The sequence below is a fragment of the Anabas testudineus genome, chromosome 22 (genome assembly GCF_900324465.2).
Source record: "Anabas testudineus chromosome 22, fAnaTes1.2, whole genome shotgun sequence".
Classification (NCBI taxonomy): Eukaryota; Metazoa; Chordata; class Actinopteri; order Anabantiformes; family Anabantidae; genus Anabas; species Anabas testudineus.
Window position 1 is genome coordinate 13,036,089 of NC_046630.1, and position 15,853 is coordinate 13,051,941.

General features: G+C 40.7%; 1 protein-coding gene across 1 annotated transcript in view; it reads left to right on the forward strand.

The window, feature by feature from the left end:
• The window catches only part of LOC113147785 (RIMS-binding protein 2-like), a 49,763-nt gene that overhangs the window by 3,681 nt on the left and 30,229 nt on the right, over positions 1 to 15,853 (forward strand). The window contains exon 3 of the mRNA XM_026339014.1: positions 5,090 to 5,221. Coding sequence (XP_026194799.1) covers positions 5,090 to 5,221 — 132 coding nt within the window. The remainder of the gene's footprint in view (positions 1 to 5,089; positions 5,222 to 15,853) is intronic.

Consider the following 15,853-nt stretch of genomic DNA (forward strand, 5'->3'; position numbering starts at 1 on the left):
GTGTTTTTGAAATCTTGTCAATGTTCTTTGGTGTTAACCTAAGTTACAGCATTACGCAGACTGTTTGCATGAACATGTTTTATTAATGTTAGCTAGTTTGTTAGTTAACCTAAAACAATGTTAATTATCAGTAAGTAGGAGCAGCTCAGTCGAACTATTGAAGAAATAACACTAAGGTTAGAAAAATGTCATGCATATTGAAGAAAAAATAATAGAATTGAGTTACAGGTGCTTAGAGCTACAGCGGTGAGAGCTTCAGTTTGTATGCAGTCATAAGATCATAACATATCTGCTAGTTGCAGCATATTATTTTAACCATATTACTCTGTGACTTCAATGTCTGTGGCCAGGCTGAGGCAGTGGGGGAGCAGATGGTCCAGGGAACCTGTGATGTCCACAGAGAAGACATAGGCCACAGCCACCAAAAGTATGCTGCAACATTCAGTCTTTCTCGTGCCACTGTGCAACGCTTGAAGCTTGATCTGCATTTGAGGCACATGTCCAGAGACTATTGGACTCCAAAAAAACTAAAGACATTTTCATAACTTGCCTCATGAAGCCAGGCTGTCTAAAACTATGTCAGTCCTACATTATGTCCTTCATAATTGTTTTAATGTTGAAAGAAATGTCTGTGTGAAAAATGAAAACTTCATGTTTTTTTGTGACGTGATTATTTAGAAAGATGTATTTTAAGAGTTGTCCTATTACCTTTTCTACTTCTGTTAATCTCAGCTGATACTGAGCAAAGTCTTCTTATGTGTTTCTAATTTGTTTTCAACCGTTGACATCAGTGAGGATAAACTAAATAAGGGATGTTTGTTAAAATAGATGAGGCACTTAAAATAAACAGAATTTGGCTAATTTGTTGGCTAATTTAGTCTTTTGTCACTGCATTTTCTGTAAGAATGCAATAATGTAAAAGCAATTCAGGTGCTTACAGTTACACTTAGTTTGCAGTTTTGCTTACAGATATGGCCAGAAGAGGACAGCAAACCTCAGTAAATATTTTCCGGGGTTTAAAATCCACTAAGTTGAGGAGAAGACCATGTGGTCCAAAGACAGCAGGTGGTTTAAGTAGTTAAATGACATTTAAAGGGGTCACTGTGTATTTCTGCCAAACCAGTTTCCATCTGTTCCTGAACCCTGGCCTCGCAGGGCTTCATGTCATGTCTGAAAAACCCGACCCAGCAAGAGTAAGATCGTCCACTTTAAGGATGGAGGCAGACTGTGAGCAAGCGTTGCTAGGTAACAGAGTGAAACTGTTTGTACGCTCCTCTTTCTCCTCTCACTCACGCACTTGGTGTCTCTTCCTTTCATTCCTCTCCTCCGTCCTGTGTCCTGTGTCTTATTGTGTCGTATGTACCAGAATACACTGAGTGCCTGCTGCTGATGTAACCTCACTACAATTACCACACCGATTTAATTTAAGACCTCTGATCAGGGATTTAAAAGAGGTGAAGAGAGAAAAAGGAGTCTTGTACTCGAGGTCTGTCCAGGAACATGACGGTGTAGATCTGGTTTGAAGTAGTACTGTAAATATTATGAGATATAAACTCAGGATGGAGAGATGGATCATTGCTTCTATTTGCCAAACATTTAATCACTGTTGTGCATGTTAGACAGGAAGGCACTGAGGATACTGAGGGATGCTGATTCAGGTTTGCATTGCCTGTTCAAATGAAAGCTGTCATGCATGTCACTCCTTTTCTCCTGCATGTGTGATGTTTGCAGTCAGTCGAACAGGGCGAGCACACGTATGCATGACGGACACAGAGAAGAAGGGAGGAGGGAAGCAGAGAGCGTGAGAGAAGGCGTTTTTTTTTTTATGTTCATGTGCCAGGGGAGTGTGTGAGAGTGTTATGAAGCCTCTGTAGCGGTTTGTGCTCTCACTGTTAGGGTGAGACCTCTAGCCTGCTCCAGCTGTGTCCAGCCCAGGCGAGCTATTAAAGCTGCAGACTGGAAACATTCAGTGCTACGGCTGATACACCGGCATACATGTGCTCACACACGAGTGTTTCGACGCTGCCTTCACCAGCTGCTTGTGATGGAAAGGGAAGAAAGTACTTTTGGGACTAAGGGCGTATTATCTTAAAGGTAGGGATATTATTATATATTGTTATCCATTTCAGCAAAAGCATATACAGTATGTGTGTCATTTCTGTCCTGTTTTCTAGATGTTAGATTCTGTTGACTCAAAACATGCATAAATTAGTTTGTATTCCCTCTAATACAGAGTAGTTACTGATTGATGGTGAATTATTTCTCTTGTGAGCAGATGACATCTTTAAACGTGGACTAGAATAGCTTGATATGATTCAAAAGATTTTTATTTGTTCCAAATCTGTTCAGTAGTAGCTCAGTGGCTGAACATCCACACCTGACTGCACCAGACAGGACCGATGCAAACATGCTGCTCACACACCAGATGGCGACATGACTGTCTATTAAATCACTCCCAGCCAAAATAAGATTACTTTAGGGTATCCCGGTGGTTCGGGCAGCTCAGCACACGCCACTTAACCTGCATTACCCTTTGTTCCAATCCAGTCAACACATGCTGCTTTCCTAATCCCTACTATTGTGTCCCTTCACTATGTTATCCAACAAACCAGAAATGCTATAAAACATAAACTAAAATATTTAAGATATGACAAAGCAGACCATAGAATGAAGACACGCATAAAATGTGTTTATGTGCAGCTGGTAATAACTGTAAAAGTCGAAAGGAGGGTTTCTGTGCATGGCATAAAGTCGTTAAAAGCCCCTATTACATAATTAAATGCTGTAACATCTCATGGCTGTGATAGCAACCCACATTATCTGCTTTGCATAATAAACAGTTACCCCAGCCTCCTTTCTGTCAGTTCTAAATTTATAATCCAGGCATATATCATTGGTGTTGTGCAAGTCAGAAAATTTACAAAAGTTACGTTTCCTATATGTTAGTAAATACTAAATACTGAATAGTAGTAAAATATGAAGATTTAAAAAGGAATCAAGGTAAAATATTTCCAGTATGGGCAGTTATTTACCATAAGAGATGGGTTTTATGCTGGCAGGTCTTAAATTCACCTTCAGTCTAAACTTCACTTCACTTCAAGTTGTCCTCTTTGTATGACTGGGTTCTCATTAATGTCTGAAAACACAATGCTAAGTTCACTGTCCTCAGAAATGTTTGTAATACTGCATAATGACAAGCAGGCTTTTATTAAACTGCTTGGCATCACTGGGTCAGAGAAACTTATAAGATATTGTAACAGCTGTAGACAACCACTTAAATAAAATAAATATTTATTGTTTACCTAAACATACACAGGGATCACACACACAAAACATATTGTACACAGTGAAAGTCCTCTGGTTGGTGTATGTGTCAGAGTAACTACCACGGGGTCTTATCCCTGTCACTCTGTGAAATTGCCTCATGTACAATTTGTCATGTAATTACTCCTCAGTCTGCTGATTTATGCAGTTTTATTTTTATTTTTATCTTATGGCCATGCGAAGGAATCTTTCATCATGTAATGACTGTGTCAGGATGTACTGCATTTGCTAATCTTATTGTTGTTATTTGTATTGCATCTGTAACTACTGGTACTCGGCATGCAGTTGACAGAATAAAATCCTGGATTTCACTGTGTGTGTTTTGGAGTAGGCGTAGCTCCCAGAGCGTTTCTGTGTACATTTCACTTTCAGTTGCTCCCCTCCTGGCTCACATTGAGCAGGAGACACTGTCAGTATTTCCTGTGGCCCCAGAGTGCATGAGTGCGTCATGATGACAGACTCTGACGCAGCTCCTGTCAGAGCAGCTTTGGCAGCTCCCTTGGTAAAAAGACGATGTCTCTCAAGTGGACGGCACAATTGGACCAGGACTGGTTGAAGTCATAGCCTCCAGATTTGTGCTTTTGCTAATCCTGGCTGATGACTTGGGGGATGAACTTATCATGTCTCCTTTAGATGTCTTAACCTGATTGATTAGCAGTTTTATTTATTTATTTATTTAATGCATGCCCTAAATAAATAGTTCTCACATAGCTGTTCATGCAGCTTTATTGCTTATATCTAGCTAGAATACGTTTATCTGTTTGCAAAACCTAAACTACTAGTTGGCTGGTTTCTGCATCTCCCTGTCTGTTTTTGGGAAGTCCAACATATTCCACTGATGAGTTTGTCTGTAGGCTTGTCTGCTGGGCACGTCTGCTCATTAGCAGGTGGGTCTGGCTGTAGTTCTGTCTGCCTGGCAGGTCCCTCATTACTGGTTTCGGTGACTTTGGCTGTCTGCGTAAACTGACATCTTGCTTGTAACTTTGTTTTTAGCATTTGTCTCGTGGAGGATAATAGTCTGGCTTGATTGTTGTCTGTGTGTGTGAGTCCTGTTGTGGGCCTGACGAGATACCAAATGTTCTAATAACATGCTGATTGATATATTAGTATAACATAAACTACTGTTACACCATCTGTTGGTTGGCCTGTCAGGGTCTATTGCAAGTCAAACTGTTTATTGAAGAGAGCAGAGGACTGTGATTTTCACCTCTTTCCTAATTTTCTACTAAATGGAGAAATGAATAATTACATTTTTGTGTGATAAGTGAGATGTCGATGTGAATACAGAACACTGAATAGACTTAGGAGTTCAACTCAGACAGATTTTTATAGTAGGGGTGAAGTCACTTTTGATTAACTTAAGTTCTTTCCTTTGACACAACCAGAGCAAAATGCATCCTCTCATCCTTGGAGGGCGTTTTATTTCCAGAGGTACAGTTTATATTCCCTTATAAACCAACTTATTCCTTACCTCAGCAAATAGCTACACTATTCTTTATCTGCAACACCTCTGTTACCCTCAAGGAGATGGGAAAATTCAGAAAAGTATGAGATTGACAGCAGAGCAGGTCTATTGTGAAAAAAGGCAGCTATGAACTCAAAATACCATCAGATTGTACAAAGTCCCGTCTGGCATGAAGATAAACCGAGCGCTAGAAGAAACCATCCAGGACTCAAGCAGCACTTCCAGCTTTCCTTTTTCAGAAATGCAGCATATTTCATGTCTAATGTTAGTAATTTTTCCTCATTTAATTTTGTCTTTCAGTCAAGGTGTGACGTTTCAACTCAGCAAGCTACAAACCACTCGACCCGTTTTCGACTGCTGGAAGAGAGAAACCGAGCTCTGAAACTTGAAGTCGCCACGCTTCGCCAGGAGAAACAGCAGTATAGGAAACTGGTAATCTTCCTTTATTCTTCACCACTTGTGTAGTTATTCTTTAATAGCCACCTTTTACTGTTCACACATTCAATATTTGAGTACTGATTTAATTATATCTGGATGTATAAAGGTGCTAGACCTTGAATTGACATTAGGATGTAATTTGGTAATATGATGAATAAGAAAAGTCTGTATTCAGAGAATGTCATTGATTGCACTGCACTATTAGTCCCTATTGCTGCTGTGCATGCAGGGTGACTCATGAGGCTCTGTACACGTATACATACTCCTTCCTCTTGCTGTTGGTTATGCAAACTTGTGTAATGTGTAACGTGGTGTGAAATAGATAAGGAGTGACATGTGGTTGATGTTTGATTGTGCATGTGTGTTTGCAATGCCACGTGTGTTTTGGTTTTCACTGTATGTTCATGCATGCATTTGTGTATTTAGTGTTTTGTCCTTTGGAGGCCTCCCCCAGGTGGTCTCCGATGGCAAGGCGTGTCTGTCGTCGTCTTGGCAACAAGCCCATTAGCAGCAGTGGGGACAGACTGGCAGAGGGGAACTGACAGAGCATACTGGCTGCTTCAGTTTTAAGCCTGAATGGCTTGAAATTAGTTTGAGTAAAAAAAGAGTAAAAACCCACATGTGTCAGTTTGTATTTAGAAACCTTTTATTGATGGCATTCAGTTCTCAGGCTAAACACATTTGTCACACACTGCTCATTTGGGCTGTGATTGAGAGCTGCGTTGCCTTCCTATAGAACCACTGAAACAGTGCAAAGGAAGAACCAAACCTACTCTCTGCATCGTACCATTTACCCAGCATTAGGAAGTGATTACCACATTAGTGCATCTCAAAATATTACATGTCAAGAGGTGGTTGAGAAGCACCCGACCCAACAAACCAGACGAGCTGCAGGCTGCTATCAAAGCAACCTGGTCTTCAGTAACGTCTCAACAGAACCACAGGCTGATCACATCCATGCCTTCATGCACTGATGCTGCAATTTGTGCTGAAAGAGACCTGACCAAATTAATTTCAGGCAGAAATAAACATAATCTTTAGAAGTTGGACTTATTTGTATGGTGAATACAGGAGCTGGGTAGTATAGTGTTAAAATCGCCATCCTCCACACAGGACGCTGGGGGTCGAAACCATGCTGTGGTCTCCCTACAGTAGTGATCATTAGGCAAGACCTCCTTATGCTTACCATACCTTTGCCTTGTACTTGTTAGTCATGCAGCACAAAGGTTAAGTTTTAGCATTTTCCCCTTTTTTGCAACATGCTGACACCTTCCTGTTTGAAAAGTAGAGTTCATGGCAGTCAGCCCAGTGGGAGGTTTTAACCATCTTCACAGCCAGAACCTTGGCACACACCCTGCCCTGTTGTCTGTCACCATTGTCAACATGTAGTAATCAACAACATAACTCAATAATATTATGTAAGTGTGTGCGTGCGTGTGGATGCGTCTGTTTGTACGTGCACGCGTGCATGCATGCGTACATATATACAGTAGATTTCTGTTGGAGCTAGTCCAGCTGGGAGCCTGGCAGAGTTTTCACTGTGACTACTGACAGCTACTCTCTCACAGACTGTATCATGGTCATTCATGCAAAGACAAACTCAGCTACGGATCAGTTAGGCTAAGAGAGTCTGTCATGAGAGCTGGTTCATGCATGAATGCAGATATACTGTGGACTTATCCTTGTTAGGTTACTGAAACAATTGCAAAATGTATGATTTTTTTTATTGGGTGCAGGGAAAAAATAACTAAACAACTTTTGATAATTACAAAATGTACACAGTAACTAGAAGACAGAGTAGAGAGTAATGGAAAGTAATAAACCTTCAAACAAAACTCAAAATGAAATATGAATGAATGAAATGCAGATTAAATAGCATATCTCCTGTCTGTGTTGTAACTGTGTAGTTTACCAGCTATCAGTGTAAAACTAATCACATTTGGTCAGACATGGGCATCATGACTTAGGTGTCTGTATATGCGCATAGTGAGAATAAAACTTTATTATAAGGGCGCAAATGTAAATAGTGAACAAACTACTATGCATAGATTATTGCAGGGTTTATAATGAACCCATTAACAAATAATCAAGTAAATATGACTTAATGTGAGTAGTTTATGCTTAATGAACTAAATATGCCCTTATCATAGACTATACCATAAAGTCTATATAATTTTTTTATAAGCAGGCAGAATATTCTAATGTGATTACAGAATGGTTTTTGGGCTCTGCAGAGGCTAAAACTAGAGCTACACTTGGATGTTCCACCTTAGGATAAAGGTGATTTGATCATTTGATTTGTATTGATGCTTCTCTCTAGGGGGACAAGTAGACCAAACCCATGCCACAGTGGTGGCCTACAGAAGTGTTCGGGGTCTTTCTTTTTAATTTGTCACTAAGTAACTTAATGACATTGGTCCACAACCTAGAAAACTATTTGCACCAAAGACGAAGGAAATGATTTTTATCTGAAGCCTATTAATAGATACAGTGGGTCTAGCACAGTGGGTTTTGGACAGTTTGAGGGGAAGTGGTGCCTTAATTGGAGAATACTGCAAGAAAAATATACTTTTTGTACTTTAAATTTCCATTTTGTACTTAACTAAGCATGCTAGATTAGGCTGTCAGCTAAATGCCTAAAATCCATCACCTCGGACTATATTTAATCCTTGTATCATAGAGAATGAATGTAATTGAGCACCCAAATTGGATTCTCATGCTGCTGTCTTTTCACTTTATTTCACCACCTAAATAGCACTTCCCAGGGAGAAAAACACACAAAAAGCTCTGGATTTGTTGCCTGGTAACAAACGGTGATGGACAGTCGGAGAAAGGTACCTTAGGTGAAGAATGACCTTCTGTGTGCTGTGTGGCTGTCGCTAAAAGGCCACAGCTGTCTCCTCGGACACAGATCGCCGTGGCAACGATTGTGTGATGATATGGGCTGTCCCAGTGCAAAGAGGAACAACGTGTAATCAATAATCCCTAATAGCCATGTTGGCTCAGCTGACCCACTAATCTCCATTTTTAACTTCCTCTAATCAAAGACACACAGACACACCAGGTTTAATAATAGTCCACTGTAATGCAACACAATTCAGCTGAATAATACACCACCACCCACAGGATATTCAGAATATTTACATGGTTTGGACTCATAGGACTGTTTTAACAGCTGATATTAGACAGGGTGTGTTTAGGCTTAGCATTGTATTCTTTGCTTTAATTGAATTTAGAGAATGGTCTTTCAGATGGCTCGATCTGTCTCTGTATAACTACATTATCCTTTTCCCCAGACCATTCCTTGTCTTGTTGTTTTTAAGTAAAACTACTCAGAGCTAAAGCAAAGCACACAGTGCTTTAGTACAAAGTGTCAGGAAGGAGAAGGTATTTAAGGACTTATTTTACATATCGTGAGCAATTTATCAAAATGCAATAGTTTTGACCAGTTAGAATTTCATTTCCCTAAAGACCACGATGAGATGCATTTACTAATGTAAAACTCATATTTGGAATGAAGATTATACGTCCAGTAATTTTATTAGAAATTGAATTATTTATCACAGTTTGTCTCCTAAATTCATTAAGATGTGGGTCTGTTGCCTGGTGAAAGACTTCAGCCAAGTCTGTTCTAACTGAAATGTGGCCATTTTTCATTTACATAGTCAAACCCACAGTAAGTGCAATCTGTCAGATAACAGTCCAAACACACAGGAGGCAGTGATGTGTGCTGGTAGATTAGCTTGCTGGTGGTAGTCCTACCCTCGCCGGTTATATGATCGTTGTCTTGCAGGTTCACCAGAGGTCTGTGGAGCCTCCCATCTATTTCTTGCTTTTCATTGCAACCTCAGCTCTCTTCCGTCCCTCCCTCCCATTCTCCTTTATATTTAAAGTCTCTCCCTTGTCTTTACTCTTGTCTATGTATTTGTCTTCTCTTTATCCTTTTTTCTCCCTCCTCCACTCCTGCTTCCTGTTCTAACCTCTTTAGTGGCTACACACATCAGAAAGGTTGGTCTGGCCTGTGCAGCTTCATACCTGCGATACTCTGAGCAGATTTGACAAATATCAGGGAGAGCCTTGTCTGCATATAATCAGATTTCAGACTTCCTTCCAGACGCACATTTTCAAAAGAGTTACTTTTTATCCTGTAAGTGAGTGAATCATATTTAAATAGAAACACTTCTTAATGTAATTTAGGTGTTCCCTAAGATTATTATTACTGATTATTATTATATCTCATCCACAATCTGAAGATGTTTACCATGCATTTTACTTAACCTATAGTGTTGACCTAGTGGCGCTGCTTATTATGAACTTAAGATCATGTACATACAATAGAAATAGACACATATATGAATACTGATAATAAGAATTGTGTAAATTGGAGAGATACACAGATGAATAGTGAGCATAAATTGTGAGAACGGGCTTGATTTCAGAACACACACTGACACAAATGTCTAAAACGAATTTACAAACCATTTTGTGGGAGTTCTGAATCATGCTCTAAACTGCAGGGGAGGCAAATTAAGTTGCATCAGAAAGTAAATGTGCTAAAATATTACAGTCAAAATATAGGTCCGTCCTGAATTAATTGGAAAGCCCCTAACCAGATTAAATTATTTTAGGGTGCCATGTGTAGTATACCCACACTTAATCATGCTCTGACAGACACAAGCATGGACATGTAAGAGCCTTCACACATAATCTGATGTCAATATGACATAATTGCTCATTGTGACAAGACAGCGAGGCCAGTGTGATAGCAAGTGTGTTCTGTGTTGTAGTTAAAGGCTAAAAGCTGTGAAACTGTGAGGAGTAGACCTCGAACTGGCAGAAAACAGAGTAATTAGTCACATGGGGACACGTTTTAAACCCCTAATTTTACGCCTGTAGTGTTTAACGTCACGAAGATGTGTTTGGCTTCTGGATTTCAGTAAACTTTCCATGAAAGCATGTTGATTAAAATCTCAGTGTCTCAGCAGTGCATCTAGGACTCTCTTATCCAAATGTTCCCTCTTTCTGTAATATGATGACAGTCCTTTGCAGTGATGAATTCAAACCAGCTCAATGCTCCTTATGTCATTATCAGATGTGAGTGGGTTAGTAAAAAAAAAACGTGGCATCAGTCAATACCACATACAATTAGTGTCATGGCTTAAGACATGAACAGAACACAGGAGATGAGGGAGGGGCTCTCTGGCAGCAGCCAGTGTTGTGCAGGCTGTTGTCATTTCAGTCAATTTGGCAGACAGGAAGAAAGGTCCAGACTGTGGTTGTACAGGGCACCCTTCCAATAAACCATCCTTATTTGTATCCCAGACTCCACGATGTCTGTTTCCTATTGGCAGTGATATCGCTGCCCCTAACAGTAGCCTACTGATGTAGCTGATGGTTGTAGCAGTGGAGCTGGCTGATTAATTCAACAGAGTGGATTTCCGCAGCTCGCTGCACACGCGTACGTTGCGGGAGAGAAAGGGGGAAATTGAGCAGAGGAAGAGAGGAGAAAGCACAGAAGGAGGGGGGGGTAAGGAAGGGTGTTAAGGAGGAGGGTCTTTGGGGGAGGTGGGGAGAGAGTGAGAGGAGAGGGAGAATAGGAAAGAGTGTGTGGAGAAGGGGCAGGATAGTGAGCAGAGAGAGAGAGGGAGAGAGAGGAGGAGAGAGAGAGACAGGCCCTAGAGCTGCCAGTGATGCTGCTGCTGCTGCTGCTGCAGCCGCTTGACAATTCCCCACCCAGAGAGAGAGCAGGGAGGAAGGGAGGAGATCAGAGCAAGGAGGAAGGAGGAGTAAGCAACACATCAGTCGAGATGCTCCTGTGCTAGCCATCACACACGGTAAATACGAATCCTTTCTCACCACTCTGCCTCCTCTCTGCTGCTGCTGTTTGTCTCTGCCTCTGCATCACTGACTCCAGCGTGTTGGTGTTTGCTTTAGCTTTGTTCCATCCTGTATGCAGTGCACAGGGTTAGCTTAGCCAGGCAGCTGGGGAAAACCTGTCTGTGCAGCTGCAGCAGGAAGAAGCAGACGTCCACAGAGAAGTGGGAAGCAGAGGACGATTTATACATTTCTTCTCTTCTGGGACTTCATGTGGAGAAGACATCCAGCTTTTTATTATTATTATTATTTTTTTTTTTTTTGGTGTTTCTTGACTGGAGCTAGAGCCACCTGTTTGGAGATGTGTGGATGTATGTGGGGTGTGTGTGTGTTTGGGGGGGGGGTTACGGTAGAGGTGCCTTTTGAGTGCTGTTATATGAGGAATATGTATGTGTGCATATGTGTGGTTTATGAAATAACATACTGTATAGACACATGTTAACATCAGAAGAGAGACAAACATGTATTGCTTAAGAATTATTTGGTGTGTGTGTGTGCATGCTTGTGTGTGTGGTGTGTGTGTACTTTGACATTATTGACTCTGGTAACCCGAGCTTTCCTCATTCCTGCCTGCTGACAGGTTGTCAGGTGTTGGTGTTGAATATTAACTTGACTGACATTTGCTCCCCACTGGTCTTTATGTATATATTCTGCCTCATAAGGCAACTCTGTGTGTGTGTGTGTGTGTGTGTGTGTGTGTGCATGGTATACTGTATACACTCAGTGGGCAGTTGTTCAGATCCATTTCCATTAGCAAAAGCTAAAGCATGGCGAAGTTTGAGAAAAAGGGCAGAGTAAAAAAATTGGCTATATTTAAGCCATTAAAATGATGTACTTAACATAATAAAAAGAAACAAACATAAAAACTTGCTACAAAAGTACCACGTCAATCCCTTTACAGTACAAATGTTTTACTTGTAGTGTATAGAGCATGTGTAAAATGAGTGTGTAGGTGAAAATATCATCATCATTTGTCTGCACCATCCTTATGTTTGAGTGCACGGCTGTGTGGGTGGGTAAGGGAAGGAGGAATATGGCAGAGGAGAGCTTCTGCTTAAGTCTAATTTTGCAGCATTTGGCTTTGAAATCCATTTTCACTCTTTCTCTCAAACACTTAAATAGTGTATTTTATTTGCTTTCATAACAACCTGGTGCTGTGAAGGCAACAGAAGTTTGTAGAATAGACGAGGCATATTTATACACTCCTAATCTTGCTCCTCTTTCAGCATCCGTCCATTTCTCCTTGTTCTACTTGATCTCCACACAGCAGACTGGTGGCAGTGCCAGGCGGCGCTCAGTTCGAAGCTATGGGGGTGAGCGGCAGGACGGAAAGAAACGAGGAAGGAAAGGGGGGAAATGAAACTTGTGTTTTCAGTCTCGTGGCCCGATTTTTCTTATTCATCTCTAAATATTGCCAGTGACTCTTGCAGCCAAAACACAGAGTCCTTGACTAATCAAAATGTTCCTCGGGACATACAAATACTGCAGTAATCTCTATAGTGACAGCCTTGCAGGGGTGTGGCAGCACCACTCATGTATTTATGAACTAACGTGGAGGCACAGTTGTACAACAGCATGCTGTTGTCTACTCTACACACACACACACACACATTTCCAAGTTTACTCCAGATTACATGCTTTCATACACACACCCCCACATTCTTACTTCACTATTAAGAGTATATCCATACGCCCTTATCCTTATTATACACTGTAGCTATTCCCAGTTGAATTCAGACATCCAGTCTGTTTTGTGCTTTGACATGTTGGTATTTTTGAATGCTTTGTTCGTCCTGCTGATTTAAATTGTAAACCAATTAGGCAGCTTTTGCATGCAGTGTTTGCACGCAGGCTTACATTCAGACAATTCAAAGGGCATCAGATATGTTGAATGTGATATGCTACTTTTTATCATCTCGGCACTCCATACCTGAAAAAGAACTGTTTCTATAGCAACCCTATCATCCCCTCCCCTTGCCCCTGCCGCCGTTGTGTGTGTGTGTGTACATGTGTGCGCGCACACGTGTGTGTCGCTCTGAAGGCGAACACATGACTTGATATGAGTGAGCGCTGTATTGATTGCTAGCATGCACGCCATAAGTGTTAATGCCATTTAGCCAGCGGGGGGAAGCAGCAGCAGAGAGGGAAACAATACGAGAATATTTCCTCCTCACATTTCCTGGCAGCATTTCAAGGTACACAGAAGTTATATTAAAGGAAAAGGCACCGAGCACTGCAGGGAGAAATGAGGGAGAATGAGAAGGAGGAGGGTGGGGCGAGAGGAGTGAATGGAAGAAGAGAGGGACTGTCAGTAGTAAATAGGTGTCTGCATGAAGTCTAAGTGCAAATGCAGATTAATAAAAATAATCAGTAGCACTTCATTTGTCTTGTCGTGCAGGTTGTGTACTCGCTCGTCTTCAGGTTATTTCACGTCTCATGAAATAAACGGCTACAGCTGGATACTTGAGCAGGAAAAACATGTATTTTTAGATAGTTCTCCAGACTCTCAGGCTTTAATCCTTCTATATCTGCCACCTCCATCGTTTTACTTGATCTTAATTAAGGTATATTGTAGACAATCTTCCTGAACCATTTTCGAAAACTTCGTTTTGGTTTGGTGCCACTGTATTATGTCACTATGACACCACCATTCTAGGTGAGCCCTTTAGCAAAGCATCATGCTGATAAAAACCTGTTATTCCACATTACTAATTGACTCCAACTGTGTATTTTTTGGGTCATCGTCCTCTTTTCTTTTTTCTCCTTCTCTGTGTGTTCATCTAAATATGTTTCTGATTACCTTGTCTTGCCCTATGTGTCTTATGCCTTCACTTAGCCCTAATATGCTCCATCAGTCCCTAGTTTTTGTGTCTGCAAGGGGCTGAGTGATCCAGACTGACTGATTAAACATAGGATAGATGCCCAAGGGCAATTAGATGGAGGGAAGGAGGGAGAGAGGAGTGCACAATGTCAGGCCAGACTGTTTGGATACAGGTGACATGACAGACCCTGTGCTCCTGTAACTGTCACCTATTGCTTTGTGCTGCTGAGTCCTGCTCACTTGAGATTAAAACTCAGTCATTTGCATCTGCTGTGCAGTGTTACAGGAAGTGTTATAGAATTGTTCATATTTGTATAGAAAATCAAGCACAACAGAAAATTTAGAAATAGTTTTCCTCTATTAATATATAAAGTAAAATAATTTCCACATGATGTGAATCAGATGTGCTGTTTCTCTCCTACCAGTAAATGTTTTTTAAAATTCAGTTTTCAATTTTCTTTCTTTATTCTCTGCACATCTGTGAGCTTCACGAGACTGAAGTCTTTGGGACTGGCGCTTTGTATGTTTTGTTTAAAGGCTAGACAAGCAGTGAAGCTTGCAGTCCTAATTCCTTTTTCCATGCACTTGCACTGAAGCTTAATTGTTGCACTTCTCACAAGCTGAACCATTTAGTGAGATGGTACTAATTTAGAGGAAGCATTTAGTACATGAAGTAAGGCAAATGTATTTCCACAGCGAGCAGCGGATAAGCAAAAATAGTGTCAAATTGGTACAAGTTCATTACAGACATTACTCCATACGCTGTCGTCTCAGCACAGTGTATTAAAGGAGCTTAAAGGACAAAACAACAGGACAATTATCATAAACACAGCTCATATATCCGTCACCCATATAAACCCAACATAATCCAGTGTGGATTTTAATAATGATTATAAAAATGTAATTTCATTGGCTAACAAAAATATAAAGAGAGATATTAATTTCTTAGAGTACAATTTTGTATCTCTCTTTTTAATCCAAAAGTTACCAGATGTTGTGAATAAAAAGCATTTAGCCCAACATTAAAGTTTTTTTTTTAATGTAAATTGACTTGGTTGATGTTGAAGTAGGAAGTAAAACTATTTAACTAGTTTATTACTATATAAATATACAGTCTAAGTAACTATTATTAGACAGATTAATGCTCTGCGTCTCTTCATTTTAAGCTGAGCTCTTGAAACATCCAGTAGACTTTGGTTAATCCAACATCAGAGAGTAGGTATTATTTGAGTGCAAAGGGTCAGGAGCCTCACCACGTGTGCATCATTGATTAACTCACTACCTAAATTATTATAATGAAGTATAAACTTCACTGACAAACCCGTGGAAAGAGGCCAGTACTAGTGGGATGCTCTTTCTCTATGTGAGTGTATTTCTAGTATACTGTACATTTTAGCAACCAAGCAATGGGGTCAGATGTAAATTATTTAGCTCTTGTTCAGTATGTTTTGCAGATTGGGGTCATGGGTGTGTGTCTTTGTAGATATTTTGCAGGTCTGCGCACATGTATGCACATACACGGTCGTGTGTATCGGGAAGATCATTTTGATTTGTGTGTGCCTGCGCATTTATTTATATGCAGGCATATGTGTGTGTCTGTCCATTTGCGTGTGCGCGCACTTGTGTATTCTGAACATGAAGGTCCATCCAAGCATTATGAGAGCATGAAGGTCCATCCAAGCACATATAATCTCTAACCAGCTCTTGGGCTCCTCATTAGCATTACACTGATCTTCCTCAGAACTTATTTTCCAGCCCTCTGATATTCTCTCTGTGGCCCGAGGGAAGAATAGGTCTTGTTCACGTCAAGTGTGTTACGTTATTGATGTGACTGGGAGATTTGCTGCCCACGTCATGGGAGCCCTGTTTCGCTCTCAGTGCCTATTGTCACATAATGTACATGCAGCATTCACACACACATGCACACACAC